Here is a 26,113-nt window from a genome sequence, read left to right on the forward strand (position 1 = left end):
TGGCTTTTTTTCCAAGTCAAGTTGTTGTCCTTTCAGTTTTAGTTGTGGAGGGCACAGCTCAGCTCCAGGTCCAGTTGCCATTGATAGTTACAGGCGGGTGCAGCCCACCATCCCTTGTGGGAGTCGAACCAGCAACCTTGTTGTTGAGAGCCCATGCTCCATCCAACTGAGCCATCTGGGAGACAGTTCAGCTCAAGGTGCTGTGTTCAATCTTAGTTGCAGGGGGCGGAGCCCACATCTGGGACTCGAGGAGTTGAACTGGCTACCTGTGGTTGAGAGCCCCTGCGGGAATTGAACTCGAAACCTTCAGAGTTAGGAGCATGGAGCTCCAACCACCTGAGCCACCGGGCCGGCCCCCATTCTTCATTTCTTTTATTGAGTACTTAATCTCCAGAAATTCTATTTGGTTCTTTTTTTAAAATTTCAACCTCTTTGGTAAGATGTTCCTTTTGTTCTTTGATTGTGTTCCTCCATTCATTTAACTGCCTGTCGGTGTTTTCTTGCATCTTGTTGAGTTTTTTAAGTACTGTAATCTTGAATTCTCTGTCATTTAAGTCACATATTTCCAAGTCTTTAAGTTCATTTGCTGGAGACTTTTCATTTTCCTTCTGAGCTATCTGCTACCTTGGTTATTCATGGCTATTAATGATTTATTTTTCTCTTCCCAGACATCTACAGGAGTGGGCTCTGCAACAGGTTGATAGAAAGAGGTCTTTCTTTTGTTTTCCAGTACGTGTTGGTAGAATGTTTTATTTTCTCTCCAACTGTAGCCTTTTCTTCTCTCTCACTGTAGTGTTATGTTTTCTCTGCACTATACCAGATTCTCACACAATGGGGGGATTTCCTGGAGGAGGGCTTCTCCTCTGTGAACAGTTCACCTGGGTCATAGGTCACCACCTCCTTTGTGCTATGTGGAGAGATTCTGACGTTCCAAAGCTCTTCCTGCACCAGATTCAGAGACCATATATTTCAGCATCTCTGTTTATTCCTGCAGGGATTCGCCCAGATAGGTGGGAACAGGGGTGGGGTGATCACCACCACAGTCAATCCTGCTTCCACAGCTCCCTCCCCTTTGTCAGAACTAGTTGGGCTGTGAGTCCGTGTCTGTGGACCACAGTTCTCAGAACTGCAAATATTCTCTTCTTTTGATCTGACACTGTTACTGTTCTGCTTCTAGCACTGGGTAGGTGGAGGTAGGGCAAGCTCTAGGTGGGTAGGGAAGGGTCGGCTAGGCTCCATGGCTAAGGCTTCCACTCTCTGCTCTGCAGTAAGGGCTTAATCCACCATTTTCAGCCTTCTTCCCTCAGTCTTTGCTCCAAGGTCTCTGCCATGAGTGTTGGGTTCAGCTGTGTAATATGCTATCCCCTTAGCCCTGTGGGCTATAAGTGGAGCCCTAGCAGCCCGAGTTCTTCCCTCTCCTGCAGCTGCGGTAGTTTCTGGATGCAGCGAGCTCAGAGCATCAAGCTAGGTCTGCGTCCTGGCCCATATGGCCCCATCTCTGCACTTCTCCCTTCCCTCCTCCCCTGCTTGCACAATATGCCCACATTTAGGTGATTTCAGTAGTGGGTCTCTTAGTCTTGCCTGTCTGCTGCACAGGGAGTCCTTTGTGGAGTTATAGCTGTTAAATTTGTTGTAAATTCCAGGGGAGATTTCAAGAGATTCACCTCAAGCTGCCATTTTTATGTGGTTTCTTCTTTATATTTTTAATTGTAGGACTTCTGTTCAGCTAGACTTCAGATAGATCTCCAAGTTGATTGTTTTATAGTTCAGTTGTAATTTTAATGTGTACACAGAAAGATGCAGGCACAGTGTTTATCTACTCTGCCATATTGGAATCTCTTGGAATGCATTTTTGTTTTGTTTTTAATTTTTTTGGAATGCCTTTTTACTGTGTTCATTCTATTGGATTTTTCACCTCTAATATTTCTAAATCATTTCAATAACTGCCTACTTTTCTGTAATTTAATCCATAGTATTGTCTCAAAAATTCAATACCCTCATGTATTTTTCCAGATATTTAAACATGCTTAATTCTAAGTAACTCTCATATCTTCCTATTGATTATATTTCGTTGCACATGATAATCCCCATTATCAGCAGCTTGTTGTCCATAGCCCTGTTTGTCATTATTAGGATTACTCTCTCTTGTCCATTCTTGTTGGACGGCACTCCTCCCACACAGATGATCTTCCAAGAAACGTTTCTTCTAGGGCTGCCCTGGGAGTCAGGCTGCACAGGAGGGAAAATTGCAGCTTCTCCTGCTCTGTAGTGTCCACTCTCTCAGACTTAGCCCCTGCTCAGGGCTAGACAGGGAAGTATCACTGCTGGCCTCGTGCTCACATGTCAGCAGAAGTCGCAATGAATCTGTTCCACACACACTCACAGGAAGGTGACTCAGTGCTGACCATGGGCCTGGATGAGTGAGCAGAGATATTCCTGTGCCCACCCACAAACACTAGGTAGGGGATACCACAGCTTCCAACCTTCACTTGAGCCCTGACCCTCCTTTCCTGTAAGGATCTGGGGTCCCTCTCTGTGTCCACACGGCTGGAAACCTCCATTCTATGGCCCTTTGATGGCCCCGGGTACAGGCAGCTACTCAGCTTTGTTCTCTATTCTTTCTTGTGGTCTCCTGTCTATTTGGGGAAATTTCATTTCTCTTTTTCTGCAAATGATTATTTCTACATATTTCAGAAATACTGAGTAGCGTTTATTGGTATTTGAAGCAGACAAGGTCTCTGGAGTGAACACAACGAACATCCATCTTTACTGAAGTCTGACACCATGACCTGGCCTAAGGGTCAACAGTGATTGATCCCCTGTCATGAACCAGGAACCAGTGACACCTGGAGTTGCTGAGGAGTGGGATTTATGACGATGTGATCCAAGCAAGGAAACAGACAATGAGGTAGATAATGTGTTATTGTCCAGGTCACACAGGCAGTGGGTGATAGATAAGTACTGACATAAAGGTCATCTTTCTCTTAAAAATTAAAACTCTAAGCCAAATATAAGTCCCCTAAACCTTACCTGTGGGACCACAGGATGAGGGCACAGCTCTGCCAAGGAACAAGGGGCACTGAGGAGCAGGAATGACTCAGGGGTTTGTTCCAGGAAGGCAGGGTACATGCCGTCACTGAGAGAAGGGAGAAGTCCATGACGGGGGCTGCAATAGAAAGAAAACCACACTCTGGGCCAGAAGAAAGGTCACGTTTCCTCCCATTATCTCCCTGTGTTTCCCTTTGTGCTCATTGTCACAGTGATGCTCCCTGAACTGCACAGTGAGATGTTAAATGTGTGTCTCTGCTGAACTGAGCTCCGCAGCAGGAACGGCCTGGGTGACCATGGTCCATGGTGAAGACCCCACAGGGAGGTGCTGGTGGACAAGCTGAGGATGAAGAAGACCCCATGGGAGAGGCTATAACAGGAAAGGGACGTGCCCTGGGTCACCTCACCTGGGAGAGGTGTCTCAGGAACTCACTAGGTTTATTTGCTGCTCCATCCTAGAAATGATAAAAGACTTCTGAGGAGGGGTTGTTCCTCTTTCTGTGGAACCACTGCCATGACAACCCCATGAGAGGGAGGGACAGCCTCTGAGTGACCACACCCTGTGCGTGTGTCTGTCCTGAGGGCTCTGTGCTTTCCTCCATCTGCACAGCCCAGACCAGAGGAAGGAGAGGCCATGATCCCCACCCTCACAGCCCTGCTTTACCTTGGTGAGATTGACAAGGGAAGGGAAGCCCTGGTCTGGGAGGGACCCCACCCACAACCAGACCCTGGTCAGTCAGGAGACCCCAGGGCTCAGGAGGCTCACAGGGAGGAGGGCTCTGCTCAAGTCTCAGGGCAAATCTCTCACAGGGTCTCTCTTCCAGGACTGAGTGTGGGGCTGAGGACCCGAGTACAGGCAGGTAAGTCTGTCCCCAGGTGTCCCCGTTCCCATCTCTTCACTGGAGACAAGGGTCCATCCCATGGGCAGCTGGAGATGGAGAACAGATCTGGGTTGACAGATGGGGAATGTATGGGAGGTTTGGGGTGGAGAGCTGGGAAGTGGGAGTGGGGAGTGTCTCTAACCAGCTTCTCATTCCTTCCAGGGACCCTCCCCAAGCCCACCATCTGGGCTGAGCCAGGCTCTGTCATCCCCTGGGGGAGCCCTGTGACCATCTGGTGTCAGGGGACCCTGAAGGCCCAGGAGTTCCGTGTGGACAAAGAGGGAAGCACAGAGCCCTGGGACAGACAGAACCCACTGGAGCCCGTGGACAAGGCCACATTCTCCATCACACACATGACAGAGCGCACTGCAGGGAGATATCGCTGTTACTACCTCAGCTCCACCAGCTTGTCAGAGCGCAGTGACCCCCTGGAGCTGGTGGTGACAGGTGAGAGGACACTCAGGGTCGCAGTCTCAGCCTCTGCCCTCAGGAAGGGGGTCTGTTCTCAGGGTGCCTCCCCTCACAGCCCAGCCCTAGGGGGTATGAGGGAGGTGTGAGCCCCATTTAACACTCTGCCTCCTCTTCTTCTAGGATTCTACAGCAAACCCTACATCTCAGCCTTTCCGAGCCCTGTTGTGACCTCAGGAGGGAACGTGACCCTCCTGTGTGGCTCACCGGAGGGATTTGGCAGGTTCATTCTGACTAAGGAAGGAGAACATGGGCCCCCCTGGACACTGGACTCACAGCGACACTCCAGTGGGGATTTCCAGGCCCTGTTCCCTGTGGGCGCAGTGATCCCCAGCCACAGGTGGTTGTTCAGATGTTATGGCTCTTACAGGAACACCCTCCAGGTGTGGTCAGACCCTAGTGACACTCTGGAGCTCCTGGTCTCAGGTGAGGAACCCAAGCCTGTTTACTTTGTGTTTGTACAGTCAGCTCAGGACCCTACCCAGGTCAGCCCCCATCTAGGAAGGGAGTGAGGGGGTTCTAAGAGAGTGTCACCCAATAGGAATCTGCCCCTGAGAGGGATGGAGAACAACAGGGCCCTCCCAGCCTTGCCCCTTCCACACACCTGTCACCAGAATTCTTCAGGTCTTGGAGTGAGGGCCTTGTGGAGGCCACAGGGCAGGAGAAGAGTGGGAACAAATACAGCGTCTCTGTGGGGAGCACCAGGCTCTCATCCTTCTCTTGTCCTTTGTCCAGGACCCCAGGGGACCCCAATTCCTCATTGACTGGACCCACCTCCACAGCTGGTGAGTACCTGGGACCTCTTTACTTAGAGGGATCACAGACCACCCCAGGTTAGTTCTGAGTCTCCCAGAGGATATAATGTCCCTTAGATATTCAAGTACCTGGTTTTCTCCTGGGCGGCTGCGAGCTGGGGAGAGACCCAGGGCAGGCGGCACCAGAACAGTCCAGGGGCTTTGATGCTGACAGACGGTGGGTGGGGCGGTCAAGGTAGAGGGAGATATATGGGGCGTGATCCACGGGCAGAGTGGGTCTCACTGCTCCCAGAGGTGGTGATGTTGCACAGGTCCCTTCTTATCTGGGTCTCATTTCTCCCTGTGTAGTACAGTATATCTCAAAGGACATCTCAGTCCTGTCCATGCAGGACACCACCTCAGGTGTGCAGAAGTAAAGAACGGGCAACGTTGGGTGTTTGAGGTGACAGGGAAGATCAGAGCAATGACACAGGTGATGTCCCGAGCACTTTCCTGTCAGCCCTCTGGTGCTCAGCCTGTTCTTATCGAAGGAGAAACATCAAAATCAAACAAAAATAAACAAGGGCTTGGAGACCAGGCTGTATAGGAGATTAAATCCCACCTCTGCTGATTTCCTGCTGTGGGACCATTGACAGGCCACATTCTCTCTCTGAGTCCTAGTTTCATTGTCTATGGAACGTGTCCCCTACCACCTCCCTCACAGGTTTGCTGAAAGATTTAGGTGAGACCCCAGAAGCGGAAGCCCTCAGCATGGTGCTCAAGAAATGGCAGATCCATCCTTGTGTCCCCTCCCAGATATGCACATGGAAAAGTCCAAGCAGATCCCATGTGGGAGTGTGGGGTCAGCAGGACAGAGGATAGATCCTGGCAAGACATGAGGTTTGGTGATGTCACAGTCCATCCCACACAGGCCATGGCTCTGAGTGGTCCTATTTAGGTCCCCCAAAGTCTCTGATGGGTTGCTGAGTGGGAGTGACAGTGCAGAAGTGCATTCAGCTCTAGCTACAGGAGAGAGCTGGAGCACACAGGGACCAGGGAACAGGCCATTACAGTCAGAGAAAGAGCCACCAGAGCATGAAGCTGGTGTCTGCCCAGTGGAGCAGCATGAGGAGAGCACAGTCCTGGGTTCAAATCCCAGCTCTGCCACTTCCAGGCTGGGTGACCTAGGTCATCAGATTTATCTCTCTGAGCCTCAGTTTCCTCAGACACTCAGCTGAGACCCTCAGCCAAGTGGAAGCAGAGAGAGTGCCATCCTTGTGCCCCCACGTCTCCCTGTCGGCTATTCTGGAAGACCAGACGGTGTCATGTATACTGAGCGGTGGAGAGAAAGAGGCCAGGTGTGGATGCTGCAGGAAGTGAGGGGCCAGAAATAGCTGAAATGACCAGAGAGCTCAGGCTCAGCCCTTCTCCTGTCCCGTTCACAGGGCCCCCTCAGCTCCCCACACTGAGCCCCGACCTGGGCTGGGGAGTAGAGACCTCTCACTCTGGGTGTCCACACCTAGGGGCTCAGCTGGGGAGTGGGCAGTGTGGTGGCAGTGGGGCAGGGGTCCCGCTTCTCCCATTGGTTGAGTGGACACTCAGCGGGCAGTGGAATCTTGCATCCTCCTACAGCAGAAGGCCTATTCATTCTTGGGGGGTTTCAGAGCCAGGAGGGGGGAGATTTGCCCTGTATCAAACTTGACTGTTTCTGGTACCTGGGGTTGTGAGTCAGGGTTCTTGGGGTGGGGGTGGAGTGAAGGGATTCAGGGGAGGCAGGGACCTAGTTAGGGCTCAGGAGGCAGGTCAACCTGAGAACGGGGTGAAGACAAGGCTGAATGAGACATCCATCCACTCTTTCTGACTCCTAGGAGGCCCCGGTGAAGTCACTCCCCTGCCCACAGAAGTGGGCTCCCAGACAGGTAGGTCACCTGGGAGTGTGTCCAGGGGGAGCGCTGGGCAGGACAGGCTCTGTGCCCAAAGGACAAAGAGCTCCTTTCTCATAGGACCAGGGCTGGGCTGGGGTCTGTCCACCTGGTAGTGACTCCTGTCCTCTGCTTCCAGCCCCTGCCTCCCGGAAGTACATGGCGGGGAACTGTATCCGCCTCGGCCTGGCCGGTGTGGTCTTGCTGATCCTGGTGGCGATTCTGGCAGAAGCTGGGCTCAGCCAGTGCACGTCCCCACACAGAACTCAGGAGGGCGCCCGCCAGAGAGATTAGATCCCAGCGTCCCAGGAGGGACCTCCCCAGGGCTCCAAGACTCACAACTGTCACCTGCCTTACCCAGGGGCTCAAACTACACCTGCCCTGGGCCTCCCTGTGCCCACTTCTTCCCTTTCTGGAATGGTCTCTGCCTTCCTTGATCTGTGGTCTCCTCGGTTCCCAGTGTCTTCGATCAAAAGTCCAGGGAAGGAAACACAAACAAAAGCCACAGTGAGATATCACCTCACACTCATCAGGATGAATGTGGCAAGGAATTGGAGAAATCGGAACCCGTGTGCCCTGCTGGTGGGACTGCAGGACGGTGAAGCCACCGGAAGGTGATGTGGCAGCTCCTGGAAACCTGAGCCCAGAATCAACACACAACTCAGCGAAGGAATGGTCCACACTCGAAGAAATGCCAGCAGAACCTGACGTCTGTGCTCTCACGCCCACAGCAGCAGTAGTCACGATAGGCAGTGTCATCACCAGGCTCTTCAACGTGGGGACGGAGCAGATGCTCAGTGTCAGAGTGATGCCACCTGGGAAGGATGGCCCGGCAGGGGTGGCTTTGAGGACAAGGGAAGGGCCACATGTCACGGAATGTGGGGCCTCTAGACACTGGAAAGACAAGGACAGACTCTGCCCTGGAGTCCCCAGGAAAGAGCACAGCCCTGCAGACACCTGGATTTCAGCCCAGTGGGCCCGGTTCGGACTCTGACCTCCAGAACCGTAAGAGAATAAAGCGTGTTGTGAGCCATCACGCTTGTGCTAACCTGTCACAGCAGAGCAGGGGGCTCATACGCCTGGCATCCGACACTCTATGGTCTCAGGAGGCCCTACAGGGAAAATAGACTTGGTCAGGCTCCCTCCCAGCCAGTTGCTGGCCTGACCTGGCCACCTGCCAGTCCGATGAGATGGAAAGCCATGCAGGCCCCGTCCATCTTGCAGACATACTGTAAGTATCCTCGTGTAAGCACCCTGGCTGTGAGCCACCTTTGTCTCTGGATGGTATAAAGGGGGCTGGTGTTTCATGAGGGGGCTGCTGAGACAGGACGGGGCTGCTGGCTGCATCCTGTGATGGGGCTGATTGTGCCCAATAAGCCTGAGTAAAGTATGTCTGCTTTGCCTTCGGTTCCACGCATCTTCTTCTAGCTCCCAGAGCCGCGGACCCCTCACCCACTCGGACACCTGGCACAGCGGGCAGGGTCCTGGCCGGATATGAGAGCTGTCCGTCCCGGGACAAGAGAACATATGGCCCCCACAGAGTGTGCGGTATCCAGTGGCTGCTGTTCTCAGGAGCTGGGCCCCGTGGAGGGGTGGGAAGATATGGATGGTTCTCCAGTCAGCATAGAAAAGGCCTGAGAGGTTTTTACTGAGCTGTTCCTGGAACAGGCGAAAGTCACTGCCGGCCATGTGGCTGGACGTCCCTCACTGCACTGCGTAGCACCGAAGAGGAAGTGCTCGCTGAAGCAGCCTGTATGGGGACCTGCAGTCTCAAGAGGAAGTGCTGGAGGCCCGAGTCCGTCAGCTCGAGGGGGACCTCCATGGTGGGGGGTCTGAAACAGACGGTCCCCCGGAGTTCCCGATGGAAGACGTTGGGGAGCCTGAAGACATCCCACACCCCTATGTTTGGCGCATTGCGCAGCAAAAGGTAAAACATGAACAAACTTTGGGGCCCAGGGGCGTTGCTGCCGTCCTCCCAGCAGTGACTGAGTTCACAACTTACACTCCCTATACGCCCACGTTGTTGTGAGACTTGGGGAAGCAGTGCCGGCAACACCCTGCAGAGCCACTGCCGCCTTGGTTGCTGTGCTTGTGGGACAAGGGAGCGACAGCATTTCTGCTCCCCAGGCGAAATGGAAAAGCTAACCTCTGTGATGGTACCTCCGTCCCTATGGCAGCGACCTGTGTCCCTCCAGGAATTCATGAGACCGCTGGAGGCCAGCTCCTTCCAGTTTGACTAGGGGGTGGCCAAGGTACCCAGTCAAAGGGGACGAGCGGGGACTGGAGGCGCCACGTGGAACTGTCCATACATTGGTCCCCTTCTAATGTGTAGAGGGTTTTGGCCCCGGGTGACACCGGCGCAGACTGCAGTCTTGTTTATGGGAACCCAGAACTGTTCCTGGACCAGCAATCTGCATTGATGGCTACGGGAGAAAGACTGTGATGGTAAAAGATGTTTCCTTACCACCGGGTATAGGAAGGCTTCCCCTCCGGACCCACACGGTATATGTCTCCCCCGTCCCGGAACATATTCCAGGGGTGGACGTGCTGCGGGGCCTCAGCTTGCTGATCTGTCAGAGAGTTCCGCCTCTGGATCCGGGTGGTGAAAGCAGTGACATGTGGGCATGCTCATAATCCCACTCAAGTGTTGCCACAGCCCTGGCGAGTGGTTACAGTGAGACAGTACTGCCCGCTGGAGGAAGAGGAGGAGGTTGGCGGCACAATATTAGAGCTGGAGAAGGCACATATTGTGAGACCCATGTGCAGTCCCTTTAACTCCCTGGTATGGGCAGTGAAGAAACCACACGGGACCTGGCGAATGACTGTGGACCATAGGGAACTGAACAAGGTGGGGCCACCTTTGCACCCCATGTGCAGTCCCTTTAACTCCCTGGTATGGGCAGTGAAGAAACCACACGGGACCTGGCGAATGACTGTGGACCATAGGGAACTGAACAAGGTGGGGCCACCTTTGCACGCGGCAGTGCCTCCATTTATGATTTGATGGACCGCTTGACTGTATGCCTGGGAACGTACCACTATATGTAGTGGATCTGGTGAATGCCATCTTCTCTTGACATTGCACCTGAGAGTCAGGAGCAGGTTGCCTTTACTGGGGACAGGCATCAATGGACCTTTGGCATCCTCCCACAGGGACACGTGCACAGACCCACTATGTGCCGTGGACTCATGGCCCAGGACTGGCACAGTGGGATCACCCGTCCTCTGCGATCTTGTTTCACTATGTTGATGACATGTTACTAACATCTGATTCTTTCAGGTTTAGAGCAAGCAGCTCCCTCTCTCCTCTGCCACTTGAAGTCATGTGGCTGAGTGGTGAATGAGGAAAAGTTCCAGGGCCCTGGCTTATTTGCCAAGGTTTTGGGTGTTGTGTGGTCGGGTAAGACAAAGGTCATGCCAGAAGCTGTTATTGATAAAATACAGGCATTTCCCCAACTGACCAAGGTCTCCCAACTACAAGCATATTTGGGTCTGCTAGGATATTGGTGGGTGTTTATACCCCAGTTAGCACAGATGGCAAGAGACTTATATTCCATGGTGAAGAAGAGGGCCCCACAGGATTGGACAGAAGCTATAGGACAAGCATTTGTTGCCACAAAAAGGGCAGTGCAGCAGGCAGTCTCTGTAAGTGGTAGACCCTTGTCGCCCATTTGAACTCAATGTTCACGTAACCCAGGAGGGGTGCAGTTGGGCCTCTGGCAATGGCAGGAACGTCTCTGATCACCAGTGGGGTTCTGCTCCCAATTGTGGAAAGGAGCAGAAGTCCACTACTCCCTGATAAACAGTTGGCCGCTGTATACGCAGCTTTGGTGGCCACAGAAGCCACCACAGGAACAGCGCAGGTGTTGGTTCATACAACTTAACCCGTTCAAGGTTAGGTCCGTACATGGACCCAGGGGCCCAAAACGGGTGGCACAGATCACAACCCTCGCCAAGTGGGGAGCCTACTTGGAACAATGTAGCACCCTCAGTTCAAGCCTCCTGAGCACAGAGCTACAACAGGTCCTAGGGCTGGTGGAGCTTGTAGCCCAGGCTGAGCCAAGCGCTCTGTCTAGAGGGGAGGACTTGGAGCCCTCGCTCTACAGAGAAGGACAGCCCCCAGTCCCTGAGGATGCCTGGTTTACCTATGGTTCTAGCTGAGGAGCTGCTGCTGTTTGAACGGCTATTGGAGTTCAGCCCAAAACAGACTCCATGTGGTTTGATACTGGGATGGGCCAGAGTAGCCAGTGGGCTGAGCTATGAGCTGTGTGGATGGTAATTAGCCATGAGCCTGGGCCCCTAGTTATTGGTACTGAGAACTGGGCGGTGTTCCGGGGCCTAACATTGTGGCTCCCTACATGGAAACACCAAAACTGGTTGGTGGGACACCGTCCACTGTGGGGTCAAGCCATGTGGCAGGACCTCTGGGACCTAGGGCAAGGAAAGGAGGTGACCCTAATGCATGTCACTTGTCACTCCCCCTTAGTGTCCTCAGGTAATGATGAAGCAGGTACCCTAGCACAGGTCCGGTGGTTAAAATGGGCCCCCACCACTGATGTGGCCCATTGGCTGCATAGGAAATTGCAGCACGCTGGAAGCCGAACCATGTGGCAGGTGAGCAGATGGTGGGGTCTGCCCTTGAAATGGCAAGAGATAGCTGATGCCTGCTATGACTGTGTTGTCTGTGCGCAGGACAGCCCCCAACGGCGAAAACTCCCTTGAGAGATACAGCAGCTTACGCGAGGGAGGGTGCCCCTCACTCGTTGGCAAGTAGATTGTATAGGACCCCTGCCCAAAGCCTGGAATGCACTTATGGGTTCACAGAAGTGGACACTGCTACAGGGTTATTGTTTGCTTGGCCGTGTTTGGTTGCCAATCAGCGACATATGGCAGCCGCTCTAACACAGCTGTCTTCCCTGTACAGTAGCCCCCAGGTCATCGAAAGTGACAGGGGTCCTCACTTTACGGGGCAAGCAGTGCAGTGATGGGCTGCCAGGATGGACATACAATGGTTGTCCCATACTCCGTACAATCCACAACCCGTCCCCTCGAAGTAGTGTTCTAGGTTTCTTTGGATAAATACCCTGAAGTGGAATTACTGGGTCCTTCAATGTCTTTTCTTATATACTTTGTTTTAAAGTCTATTTCATCAAGTATAAGTAATGTTACACCAGCTTTTTTTGTTTTTCTAATTTCCATTTTCATGAAATATCATTTTCCTTTTTTAAATTTCAATTTATTGAGGTGACAATGGTTAGTAAAATTACATGTTTCAAGTGTACAACTTTGTAATACATTGTCTATGTATCACATTGCATGTTCACCACTCAGAGTCAGTTCTACTTCCATAACCATATATTTGACCCTGTTTACCCTCATCTACCAAAATATCATTTTCAAACCTTTTATTTTCTGTGTGTCTTTTACTTTCAATGTGTCTTTTACTTTCAATCTGAAGTGAGTCTCTTGTAGGCAGCATATGTAAGGGATTTGTTTTCTTTTCTAAAATTAGTTTCAGGTGTACCAAACAATGTAATAGACATTTACACCCCTCACAATGTGATAACCCCCTCCCCCAATCTACTACTCCTCTAACATCGTATATAGTTGTTACAATTCCATTGACTCTATTCTCTATGCTGTATTCCACATCCCATAACTATATATGTATATTTATAATAAATATAAGTATTTATTATAATAAGTATAAATATTTATTATAAAGATAATTACATACATTTAATTATAGTTAACATTCAATATTATTCAGCTTCAGCTTCTCGTGTACAGGACAATGGTCAGGAGTCTACAAATGTTTTGTAGGGTTTTGTTTTCTTATCCATTCAGCCCTCCTATGTCTTTTGGTTGGAGCATTAATCCATTTACATGGAAAGCAATTGTTCATATACATGTAGCTATTGCCATTTTATTATTCATGATTTTGAAGGTTTTTTCCATCTTAAAGAATCCCTCTAACATTCCTTATAATATTGTTTTGGTGGTGTTGAGCTCCTTTAGCTTTTTCTTGTCTGGGAAGCTCTTTAAAGATCTGTCCTTCGATTTTCAATGATAGCCTTACTGGATAGAGTAGTCTTGGTTGTAGGTCGTTGCTTTTCATCACTTTGAATGTTTCCTGCCAATCCCTTCTGGCCTCCAAAGTTTCTGTTGAGAAATCAGCTGACAATCTTATGGGAGCTCCATTATAAATTACTAATTGCCTTTGTTTTGCTGCTTTTAGGATTCTCTCTTTGCCTTTAACCTTTGCAATTTTAATTATAATGTGCCCAGGTGTGGTCCTGTTTGGGTTTATCTTGTTTGGGACTCTCTGAGCTTCCTGGACTTGAATGTCTATTTCCTTTGCCAGGTTAGGAAAGTTTTCAGTCATTATTTCTTCAAATAGGTTCTCAATCCCTTGCTCTCTCTTCTCCTTCTGGTACCCATATGATGTAAATGTTATTGTGCTTGATGTTGTCCCAGAGATCTCTTAAACTACCCTCGTTTTTTTGGATTCTTTTTTCTTTTTGCTATCCTAAAATGATAGTTTATGCTACCCCTCTTCCAAATCACTGATTTGATTATCTGATTCATCTAGTCTGCTGGTAATTCCTTCTAGTGCATTCTTCATTTCAGTTACTGTTTTCTTCACTTCTGACTGGTTCTTTTTTATGGTTTCTATGTCCTTTTTTTTCATTCTTGCAATCTGTTTTTTGAAATTCTCACTAAGTTCCTTGAGCATCCTTATAGCCATTGTTTTGAACTCTGTATCTGGTAGATTGCTTGCCTCCATTTTTTTTAGTTCGTTTTCTGGATTTTTCTCCTATTCTTTCATTTGGGACCCATTTCCTTGTTTCCTCATTTTGCTGTCTCTCTGTGTTTGTTTCTACATATTAGGGAGATCTGTTATGTCTCCCAGTCTTGGCAGGGTGGCCTTATGTTGTAGGTGTCCTGTGGGGCCCAGTGTCACAGTGTCCCTGGTCATTTGCTCTGGGTGCTCCAGGAGAGACCTTGTGTTGGTTGTGTGTGTTCTTCTGTTGTGGTTGAGCCTCGATTGTTATTGGCATGACAGTGGGTGTGATTGACCCTTAGGTTGACTGGCTGTGGGATTTGGCCACATCCACAGCTTATGGGCTGCTGTGTGGGAGGCTTACCACACTGAGTAGGATTTGTCCCAGTGGGCTCTGGTGCCTGTTGAGACCGCCCTTTGGGCATGCCACTTGTGGGGCTAATTGGGTTATGCTTTGCTCTGGTCTGAAGCCAACCGCCAAGTATGTTGGTTATGGGGCCTCTTGAGAGGGGTTGTGGTGCAGGCCCAGGTCAGCCACTGCCTCTGACTGGCTGGCAGCTACCTGGTAGGAGCTAAAAAGTGATCTGCAGTTGTTCTTTGTCTGTGCTAAAACTGGAGGCACGTGAGAGAGGCCACGGTGTGAACTGAGGATGGCTGCCACCAGTACCAGGCCTGAGGTCACTCCACAAAAAGCCAGGACACCCGGAGGCCTGCTCCCACCCTTAAGGTTCAGCAACTGATAAAGCATCATGCTGTACATGAGTTGGATGAGGCAGGGTCTCAGGGAATCACTAGAGTGGGAAGAGATGTGCTTACCAGGTTAATGTAGACTCTGGTCGAGTGCCAGTGCTGAACCTAAAACAAATCAGCAAAAACCTCAGAGCACACTGAGGCTAGTCACTGCCCAGCTGGGGACTGTGGATTCCAGTAGTTTTCCAAAAAAGAGTGTGGGTGGGGCTGGCTGCTCTCAGAGAAATTGCCTTGGGTGGGGCAGGGTCCCAGTTGGGTCAGCAGGGTGGAGCAGTGGAGCTCACAAGCCAGTCAGATTCAGATTTGGTCTGTGGGGGAGGGCTAAACACAGGAAAGATGATCCCTGCCTGCCTGCTGCATCAGAAGAGGACAACTCACTGGGATAATATCAATTGTCCTCCATTCCTCCCCCTGAAAACACATACCTCTGTCTGGCCCCTGTATGTCTCTGAGCCCCTCAGAGTCATTGTCCCTCTCCTGGAGCCCAAGGTGAGTGCTGAGAGAGAGTGAGTCTGTGCCCAGGCTGTTTAAGAGAAAATCTGGGTTTCCCAAAGCCTTCTGTCCCACCCAAATGGTTTGAATCCCCGCTGAGTTTCATAGCCAGATGTTGTGGGGCCTCCTCTACCTGGCACCAGTACCCTGGGCTGGGGAGCCTGGTGTAGGGGGCTGGGGCTCCTCATTCCTCTGGGGGAAACCACTGTGGCTGAGATATCCCTCCTGATTCTCAAGTGCCACACAGAGGTTTGGGGCCTCTTTCACATCTCAACCCCCCCTAACAGTCTCGACGTGGCTTCTTTTTTTTTTTAATTAAAGTTTATTGGGGTGACAATTGTTAGTATAGTTACATAGATTTCAGGTGTACAATTTTGTAATATATTGTCTATATCTCACATTGTGTGTTTACTACCCAGAGTCGGTTCTCTTTCCATCACCATATATTAGACCCCATTTACCCTCTCTAGAGCCCCCCACCCACTTACCCTCTAACTATTGTCTACGTCTGTGAGTTTTTGTTTCTTCATTTTTTGTCTTGTACTTTTTTGGTTTTCAGTTTTACATACCACATATCAGTGAAATCATATAGTTCTCTACTTATTCTGTCTGACTTATTTTGCTTAGCATTATAATCTCAAGATCCATCCATGTTGTCACCAATGGTACTATTTCATCTTTTCTTACCACTGAATATTATTCCATTGTGTCTATATACCACAACTTCTTTATCCATTCATCTATCAAAGGACATTTCAGTTGTTTCCATGTCTTGGCCATTGTAAATAAAGCTGCAATGAACATTGGAGCTCACATGTCTCTATGGATAAATATTTCCAGATTTTTTGGGTAGATACCCAGGAGAGGGATTGCTGGGTCATATGGCAATTCTATTCGTAATTTTTTGAGGAACCTCCACACTGCCTTCCATAACGGCTGCACCAATCTGCATTCCCACCAACAGTGTATGAGGGTTCCTTTTTCTCCCCAGCCTCTCCAACACTTGTTACTATTTGTCTTGTTGATGATAGCCATTCTGACTGGGGTGAGGTGATATCTCACTGTGGTTTTTATTTACATTTCTCCTATGATCAGTGATGTTGAGCATTTTTTCATATGTCTATTTTCCATTTGTATGTCCTCTTTGGAGAAATGTCTCTTCAGGTCCTCTGCCCATTTTTCAATTGGGTTGTTTTTTTGTTGTTGTTGAGTTGCATGAGTTCCTTGTATATTTTGGATATTAGCCCCTTATCAGAGGCACTGTTTGCAAAAATCTTCTCCCATTCAGTTGGTGGCCTCTTTATTTTGTCGATAGTTTCTTTTGCTGTGCAGAGCTTTTAAGTTTCATATAGTCCCATTCGTTTATTTTACTGTTTACTTCCATTGTCTTTGGAGTCAAATTCATAAAAGGCTCTTTGAACCCAAGGTCCATAAGTTTAATACCTATGTTTTCTTCTATGCAGTTTATTGTTTCAGGTCTTATGCTTAAGTTTTTGATCCATTTTGAATTAATTTTGGTACATGGTGACAGATAGCAGTCCAGTTTCATTCTTTTCCACGTGGTTATCCAATTCTCCCATCACCATTTATCGAAGAGGCTGTCTTTCCTCCATTGTAAGTTTTTAGATTCTTTGTCAAAAATTATCTGTCCATATTTATGTGGTTTTATTTCTGGGTTCTCAGTTCTATTCCATTGGTCTATGTGTCTGTTTTTCTGCCAATACCATGCTGTTCTGATTATTGTAGCCCTGTAGTACAAGCCAAAGTCAGGAAGTGTGATACCTCCATTATTGTTCTTTTTTCTTAAGATTGCTTTGGCTATTCAGGGTCTTTTGTGGTTCCAAACAAATCTGATGATTTTTTGTTCTATTTCTTTAAAAAAATGCCATTGGGATTTTGATAGGGATTGCATTAAATCTGTACATTGCTTTGGGTAATATGGCCATTTTAGCTATGTTGATTCTTCCAATCCATGAGCATAGACTGTCTTTCCATTTCTTTGTGTCTTCTTCAATTTCTTTCAAAAATGTCTTATAGTTTTCAGCATATAGGTCTTTCACATCTTTGGTTAAGTTTATTCCTAGGTATTTTATTCCTTTTGCTGCAATTGCAAAAGGAATTGTTGTTTGTATTTCTTTTTCTGAGATTTCATTGTTAGTATATAGGAATGCAATGCACTTTTGTACGTTGATTTTGTAGCCAGCAACTTTACTGTATTCGTTGATTGTTTCTAATAGCTTTTTGGTGGAGTCTTTAGGGTTTTCTATATATAGCATCATGTCATCTGCAAAGAGTGATAATTTAACTTCTTCATTCCCAATTTGGATGCCTTTTATTTCTTTCTCTTGCCTGATTGCTCTGGCAAGGACTTCCAACACTATGTTGAAAAGCAGAGGTGATAGGGGACATCCCTGTCGTGTTCCTGAACGTAGAGCAAAGGGCTTCAGTTTTTCACCATTAATTATGAGATTAGCTGAGGGCTTGTCATATATGGCCTTTATTATGTTAAGGTATTTTCCTTCTATACCTATTTTATTAAGTGTTTTAATCATAAATGGATGTTGTATCTTGTCAAATGCTTTTTCTGCATCAATTGCTATAATCATATGATTTTTGTCCTTTATTTTGTTTATGTGATGTATCTCACTGATAGATTTGCAGATTTTGAACCATCCTTGTGCCCCAGGGATGAACCCCACTTGGTCATGATGAATAATCTTTGCATCTGTATTCATCAGAGATATTGGTCTGTAGTTTGTTTTTTTCTGTTGTCCTTACCAGGATTTGGTATCAGGGTAATGTTTGCCTCATAAAATGAGTTAGGGAGTACTGTCTCTTCTTCAATTTTTGGGAAGAGTTTGAGCAGGAATGGTATTAGATCCTCTTTGACGATTTGGTAGAATTCAGTAGTGAACCCATCTGGTCCCGGACTTTTGCTTTTGGGAAGGTTTTGGATGACTGATTCAATTTCGTTACTGGTGATCGGTCTGTTTAGATTTTCCAGTTCTTCATGGTTCAGCCTAGGAAGGCTATGTGTTTCTAAGAACTTGTCCATTTCTTCTAGGTTGTTGAATTTGGTGGCATATACCTTCATAGTATTCTTGGATGATCCTTTGTATTTCTGTGGTGTCCGTGATAACTTCCCCTTTTCCATTTCTGATTTTGTTAATCAGTGTCTTCTCTCTTTTTATCTTAGTAAGTCTAGCCAGGGGTTTGTCAATTTTGTTAATCTTTTCAAAGAACCAGCTCTTTGTCACATTAATTTTTTCTATTGTCTTTTTGTTCTCTATTTCATTTAGTTCTGCTCTAATTTTTGTTATTTCCTTTCTTCTGCTGACCTTGGGTTTCACTTGTTCGTCTTTTTCTAGTTCTTTAAGGTGTAACATGAGGTTATTTATTTGGGATTTTTCTTGTTTCTTGAGATAGGACTGTAATGAGATATATTTCCCTCTTAAAACTGCTTTAGCTGCATCACCAAAATTTTGGTAGGATGTATTTTCATCGTCATTTGTTTCTATGTATCGTTTGATCTCTCCTCTTATTTCTTCTTTGACCTAGTCGTTCTTTAAAAGTATGTTGTTTAAACTCCATGTATTTGTGTTTTTTCCCGCTTTCTTTTTGCAGTTGATATCCAATTTCAAAGCCTTGTGATCAGAGAATATGCTTGGTATGATTTCAATCTTCTTAAATTTGTTGAGACTGATTTTATGTCCCAATATATGGTCTATCCTTGAGAATGTTCCATGTACACTAGAAAAGAATGTATAGTCTGATGTTTTAGGATGAAGTGCTCTATAAATGTCAATTATGTCCATTTCATCTAATGTGTCATTTAGGGCTGCTATTTTGTTATTTATTTTCTGTTTGGATGATCTATCCATAGCTGTCAATTATGTATTTAATTCCCCTAGTATAATTGTGTTTTGGTCAATTTCTCCCTTTAGTTCTGTTAGTAGTTGCTTGGTATATTTCGGTGCTCCCTGATTGGGGGCATAAATATTGATGACTGTTATGTCTTCTTGTTGTACAGTCCCTTCACCATTATGAAATGTCCATCTTTGTCTCTTGTTATCTTTTTCACCTTGAAGTCTGTTTCATCTGATATCATTATGGCTACACCTGATTTTCTCTGGGTACCATTTGCTTGGAGTGTCAATTTCCACCCTTTCACTTTGAGTCTATGCTTGTCCTTGTAGCTGAGATGTGTCTCTTGGAGACAGCATATGGTTGGGTTTAGTTTTTGATCCAATCTGCTACTCTGTGCCTTTTTATTGGTGAGTTCAGTCCATTTACATTTAAGGTGATTATTGATATGTGAGGATTTCTTGTCATTCTATGTTTAGTTTTCTGGTAGGTCTGTGTCTCCATTGTTTCTCTGCCTTTTTGTTGTCTATTATTTCTGTGTGGTGGTATTCTATGATGTTTCCCTCTGTTTCTTCTTTTATTTCAGTATATATTTCAGTTCTGGATTTTCTTTGAGTGGTTACCCTTAAGTTTATGTAAAAGAAAGTTTGATATTTAGAGTATGCCATTTTCTTCAGCACACTTACTTTCTCCATTCCTATATTCTGGTTCAGGCCTTTACTCTCCCCCTTTTCATGTTTTGTTTGCCACAAATTGTCCCTGTTGATGGTGGTCGAATAGCCTCCTTTAGTATTTCTTGTAGTGCAGGTCGTGTATTAGAAAATTCCCTCAGCTTCTGTATGTCTGGAAAGGTCTTTATTCCTCCTTCATATCTAAAGGATATCTTTGCTGGATATATTATTCTTGGCTCATGATTTCTCTCTTTCAATAGTTTGAATATTTGGTCCACTCCCTTCTGGCTTGTAGAGTTTTTGCTGAAAAAATCTGATGATAATCTAATGGGCTTTCTTTTGTAAGTTACCGTCTTCTTTTCTCTGGCTGTCTTGAGGATTCTTTCTTTGTCGTTGATTTTAGACAGCTTCAATACAATGTGCCTTGGAGAAGGCCTGTTGGGATTGAGGTAACTAGGTGTTCTATTTGCTTCTTGGATTCGAGGGTCCAGTTCTGTCCACAAGTTTGGGAAGTTCTCATCGACAATTTGTTTGAATATATTCTCTGTTCCCTTCTCTCTTTCTTCTCCTTCTGGTATGCCCATTATTCTTATATTGCTCTTTCTGATGGAGTCAGAAAGTTCTTGTAGAGTTCTTTCATTTCTTTTGAGTCTCAAGTCTCTTTCTTCTTCCATCTGTGTAATTTCCAGGTTTCTATCTTCGATGTCACTGATTCTTTGCTCCATCTGGTCAACTCTATTACCTAAGCTGGTTATTTCGTTCTTAATTTCTTCTATTGAGTTCTTAATCTTCAGAAATTCTATTTGGTTCTTTTTTAAAATTTCAATGTCTTTTGTGAAATGCTCATGCTGTTCTTTGATTGTGTTTCTGAGTTCATTTAACTGCCTATCTGTGTTTTCTTGCATCTCGTTGAGTTTTTTCAGAACTGCAATCTTGAATTCTCTGTCATTTAAGTCACATATTTCTGTATCTTTAAGTGCCTTTTCTGGAGACTTTTCACTTCCTTTCTGAGCTATCTTGTTGCCTTGGTTATTCATGGCGATTACTGGTTTACTATTTCTCTTCCTAGACATCTACAGGAGTGGGTTCTGCAACAGGTTGATAGGAAGCCGTCTTTCTTTTGTTTTCCAGTACTTGTTGGTAGAATGTTTTAGTTTTTCTCCGACTGCAGCTTATTTTTCTTCTCCCACACGGTAGTGCTATGTTTTCTCTGCACTATTCCTGCTTCTTACACAATGGGGGGATTCCCTGGGAGACGGGCTTCTCCTCTGTTAATAGTTCATCTAGGTCATAGGGTGCAGTGTCCCAGTGGGTATGCGGAGAGCTTTTGATGTTCCAAAGCTCTTCCAGCTCCAGATTCAGAGCCCGTATATTTCAGCAGTTCTGTTTACTCCTGCAGGGATCCACCCAGATAGGTGGGGCCAGGGGCGGGGTGAGTTGTGAGAGGTGGCCCAGAGCAATGGCGGCGACCACCACCACAGCCCGTCCTGCTTCCACAGCTCCCTTCCCTTTGCCAGAACTAGTTGGGCTGCGAATTTGTGTCTGCCGTCCACAGTTCTTAGAACAGCAAATATTCTGTTCTTTTGCTCTGACACTGCTACTGTTCTGTTTCTAGCACCGGGCAGGTGGGGGTGGGGCGAGCTCTGGGAGGGTAGGAAGGGGGCGGTTAGTCTCAGTGCCTAAGGCTTCTGGTCTCTGCTCGGCAGTGAGGGCTTAGACCACCGTTTTCAGCCTTCTTCCCTCAGTCTTTTCTCCGAGGTCTCTGCCATGAGTGTTGGGTTCAGCTGTGTTATATGCTGCCCCCTCAGCCCTGTGGGCCATGAGCGGAGCCCTAGCAGTCTGAGTTCTTCCCTCTCCCGCAGCTGCGGTATATCCGGGAAGCAGCGAGCTTGGAGCACTGAGCTAGGTCTCCGTCCTGCGCCTGCAGGGCTCCATCTCTGCAGTTCTACCTTTCCTCCTCCCCCGAGCGATTCGCCCACCTATAGGTGACCTCGGTAGTGGGCCATTCGTCTTGCCTGTCTGCTGTGTAGGGAGTGCTTTGTGGAGTTTTTGTTGTTCAATTCGTTGTAAATTCCAGAGGAGCTTTACAGAGGCTCACCTCACGCAGCCATTTTGATGACGTCTCTTTTTTGAGAACTTTTAAGCAATACTTGTAAATGTATACTTATAAATTAGATTTGTTATATGGATTCAAAATTCAAAAATAAGTAATTTCATTTTATTTTCATTAGGAATAGATTCACTTTATATATTTATTATGGACAATGACTTCTCATTATTGTGAAGTTTTCTTATAAAAGATACTTTAAAGGGTTTACTTTTGACTTCAGATACATTTTGAAATTTCATTCATATAATACTCTACATTCACAACTTAAGAATTATTCAATTATGTTATTAGTTGATAAGTAAGATCTTTAATTTCTTTACATTGTCTAAGTACTTATTAAGTACACATAACAATGATACTAGTTTAATTGTATTAATTTTATGTTTATTAACTTACCACTGATTCTCCAACTTTCCATGGTTTTTCAACAGAACCAAGGCATCGGGGAGCACAGAAACAGAAGGGAAACTCATGTCTCCCCAAGTCTTCACTCACAATCCCATTTCATGATTCTCGGGAGCAGCTGACACCATCAGCCCATCACAAAACACGTCAGACCCCAAGAGTGGTGAGTGGGAGAAATCCTCAGTCATGGGACTGGGCTCTGAGGGTCATGTCCTGTCGATGAAATGCAGGTGCCCTGGGGACATCCAGGGAACCTGAGTGATTTTGGTCTGCGCTCACCTCTGTGACATCTTTGTCCACAATTCCCAGCCTCCCACGCCCAGGACTACACAGTGGGGAATCTCATCCAGATGGGCGTGGCTGGCGTGATCCTGGTGGCCCTTGGGGTGCTGCTGTTTCAAGCTCATCACAGCTTAAGAGGAACCCACGATGCAGCCAGGATGTGACCACAGGAGGGGACAACGCACTGTTCAGAGTGGTGCAGCTTTGGAGATGAATCCTTGTGCCCAGGACATTCTGAATGAGCATGTGGGGCATGTGCTGTGTGACCTGTCTGCAGCTTGCTGGGGGTGGACAACCCACTGTTCTCGGGCAGGGACAAGGTCTGGGCCCTTCTGCCATGAAACTCTGCCACTTTCTCTCCTGACCACTGCTGAGCTCTCTGACTGGCTCTTCATTTTCCCCATTTCTGTGCCACCAGCATTATCCCCACATGACAGATTTGGGTCCACACCTCCTTATACTTTCATGGAGCATGTTTCCCTTTATTTCTCATTACCCAAACTTTAATGTACTTATGGATTCTCCAAGTCTTCGGTTCGGAGCATGCAGTCTATTTTAATAAATCTGTAAGTTGGCATAACAAAGAGCTAGCCCGAGAGAGAGAGATCCAAAATGGTGTCCTAACATTCTCTCTGAACTCCAAGCCTGTCATTTTCCTCAGATGCTACCTGTATAGTTTCTTCAGAAATGTCTCCACTTGGAATCGAGACATTGTTGTTTGAAGGGATCACCTGGTCTGTACTGCCTCTGAGAAACCCAGTTAAAAACACTGATCCTTGTACAGTCCAGAGAATACAGTCACCAATATTGTGATGACTACATATGGTGCCTGGTGGGGATCGTTTTGTAAATTTGGGAGGATCATTTTGTAAATTTTATAAATGTCTAACCACTATGATGTACACCTGAAACTAGTAAAATAATATTGAATGTCAACTGTAGTTTGTAAATAAACACAATGTGTAGATGCAAAAACAGACACTGGTTCATGGCTGTGCCATTTGCTCGGTTCATGGCCATCTTCACAGCGTCCATGTGTGGTCCTGATGCAAACTAGGGGAGTGATGCCCAGAACTGACTTGCACAAAACAATGCGAGCCAATGTCGGACACCATTAGTTCTGCTCCGAGAACCCCAAAGTGCACCTGAATCGCCTTGCATTTTATGGGTAATGATCATTTCCACTTCAGTTTTGTGGCGCTCTTTCAGTGAAAACACAAAACCACAATCCCAGCACATGCAGATGAGATGCAAATGAGAAACCCTCATGTCAGTGGTGAGAGGGAACAGTGAGCCCATAGAACTCGAGTGCATTACTGGTAGGAGGGCAGACTACACGCTCATCAATGTAGAGAGTGGATTACACTTTTCTGGTTAAAGTGAGAGACACACAGCGACATCTTCGAGTCCATGCCATAGAGAAAACATGTACATAAGCATCACTCACAGGACATTGACAAGAGAGTTATGGATGTGAGCCACAGACCATGACAAAGTTACATGCACCAAAAAAGATGAGAGAGAATTCGCTGTTCTATGTTAAAAAGGCAAATTTTTTTGTCAGTGAAAATGCACAAATTAAAATTCCACATGGTCATGTACACCCATCTTCAAATGTGATGGTGAATAAATAAGATGATTAAAAACTATGTGTTTACTGATACGGTGATAAAACATGTCTAGAGTACATTTTGCAAAGTGTCTCAGAGAAACACCAGGGAATCTTTAGCCATCTACCTTTTCAGAGCTTTCTCTTAAAAGTCCTTTATTCTAAAATTAAGTGCACACCAGTGAGGGGTTATGGAGCTAGCCCAGTCATGTGGGGCTGTGGGTCGTTGGTCTTTGAATTAGTGGTGTTTGCATTGTAATAATGGTTTGTTATTATTTTGGAATGTAGATACTGTTGTAAATAAAAGTGAGAAAAACTAATAAATTTCACCAAAAATCCAAAAAAAAAAAAAAAAAAAAACTACGTGTTTAGTATTATTCCATTTACCTACAGTTAAAAAGGAGACACCATGCATTATTCACGAATGTATACCTACGATCAATGCTGCAAATAAAGAATTCATGAAATCCATGATGGTAGTTACCAGTTAGGCAATGGTGGAACATTTTCTTCAAGATGGAAACCACAGAATGTTCCAGAATACTGTTCAGGTTCTTCTCAACTGGAGTCTGATTGTCACCACTGGTGGACAGTGCTTTCCTGTTTGTCATGCAGGGTCTCTAGTCCTGCTCCCCGCACCAGAACACAGGATATGGTGAGGCCAAAAAGGAACACCAATAGAGCCGTAGATAGGAGAGTCATACCACTATATCCTCACTGGTGGCCAGGTTGGAGACACAGGAAGCAGGAGCCACACGATCTGCAATCCGCCGGCCACTTAGCTGCCAACCGACCCCACTTGCTCACTGCAATCCGTGCTTGCTGACTTAGCCACAGTTACACCAGTGGCCGATGACCAACCAGCTACAGCTGATGGCCAACCAGCCACAGCTGAGGGCCATCTACTACCCGAACCAGCACCCCTGCATGCAAGGCCGAGAGCCTGGAAACATCTCTCTGGGACTCTGTCCCCACACTGTTTTATAACCATCACTATTTTCCATACAATTCGGTGAGGGGAGGATGAAATCGGGAGGTGAAGGCCACAGCCTACACAAGTGACCACATCTACAACAACGTGTTGCTGACAACTTTACAGCAAATACTTCACATGGGGGCTTTGTGTGTCCACCAAACATGACCTCACCTTCCTGGTCAGCCCCACCTGAGTCCAATCAGACAACGAGCCACTTTCCAGGTCAGTATGGACTTGGAGGTGATTTCAAAGATTGGGTTCAACCCCACCTGGTGGTGGTTTGGGGTCACAGCCCAGGATTGGTTCCAGACCAGGCATGGTTCCAAATGAAACTGCTCTTCATGTCCTATTTAGTGGGTCTGTTCTCAAATTTTTGCTCCAACACTGTGCTGTAACTTCTCTGCTAGACATTCGGGTTTCCACAAAGGAACTCTCTCATCTGGGTTGTCAGAATTCATGTTGAATGGGGGCCCAATGGCAGAAAACTCTTATCCGCCATCCTGCTCACATCTGTCAGATGTCTGCTTTATTTCCTCTGGCATTCTCCAAGTTTGCATATGATATAACTTCATCATTCTCTTCCTTAATATTACACAAATTCAAGCAAATATTCCACAGTTTAGGATTTTACTTATTTCAGGCAGTATTGAGGTTTTTCATATCTTCTTATTGTTGACTGCTAATTAAATTACAATCTACTCAGAGTACATAAAGTGTAGGATATCCAGTTGAAAAGCTATGAAAATACTAGCTTTTTAGTCTATTAAATGCTAAACATTATAGGTACAATATGGACCTTAAGTATGTGCGTCCTTTCCTTGTTGGTATATACATAAGACTGTATTTATTTACCACAAAAAATTTTATGCATGGTTATACAATATACGTAATACAAAGCTTTATAATGTGTACACATTAGGCCAAGCCTTTCTGTGGCACTTGCTCTCATAAAAATATCTCTTCACTGTGACGGGCCAGCCGTCACGAGTCGATGGGTTCCCGAATGGGGGAGTGGGAATGAATAAAAGACACTCTCACATATGATGGCGATCGCGGAACTTCAGTGATCCTGAAGACACTAAGTTTATTTTACTGCACCCATATAAGCAGTTTGAGC

General features: G+C 46.6%; 1 protein-coding gene across 1 annotated transcript; it reads left to right on the forward strand.

The window, feature by feature from the left end:
- Positions 1-2,938: 2,938 nt before the first annotated feature.
- LOC109438641 (leukocyte immunoglobulin-like receptor subfamily A member 5) lies at positions 2,939-24,191 on the forward strand. Its single transcript, XM_074315999.1, has 7 exons — positions 2,939-3,716; positions 3,873-3,908; positions 4,092-4,376; positions 4,521-4,823; positions 4,911-4,913; positions 22,245-22,292; positions 22,439-24,191. The coding sequence occupies exons 1-7, from the start codon at positions 3,683-3,685 to the stop codon at positions 22,573-22,575; spliced, it is 846 nt and encodes a 281-aa protein (XP_074172100.1). The 5' UTR covers positions 2,939-3,682; the 3' UTR covers positions 22,576-24,191.
- The last annotated feature ends 1,922 nt before the right edge of the window (positions 24,192-26,113 follow it).

This window comes from Rhinolophus sinicus, linkage group LG11, assembly GCF_036562045.2.
Source record: "Rhinolophus sinicus isolate RSC01 linkage group LG11, ASM3656204v1, whole genome shotgun sequence".
NCBI classification, from domain to species: Eukaryota; Metazoa; Chordata; class Mammalia; order Chiroptera; family Rhinolophidae; genus Rhinolophus; species Rhinolophus sinicus.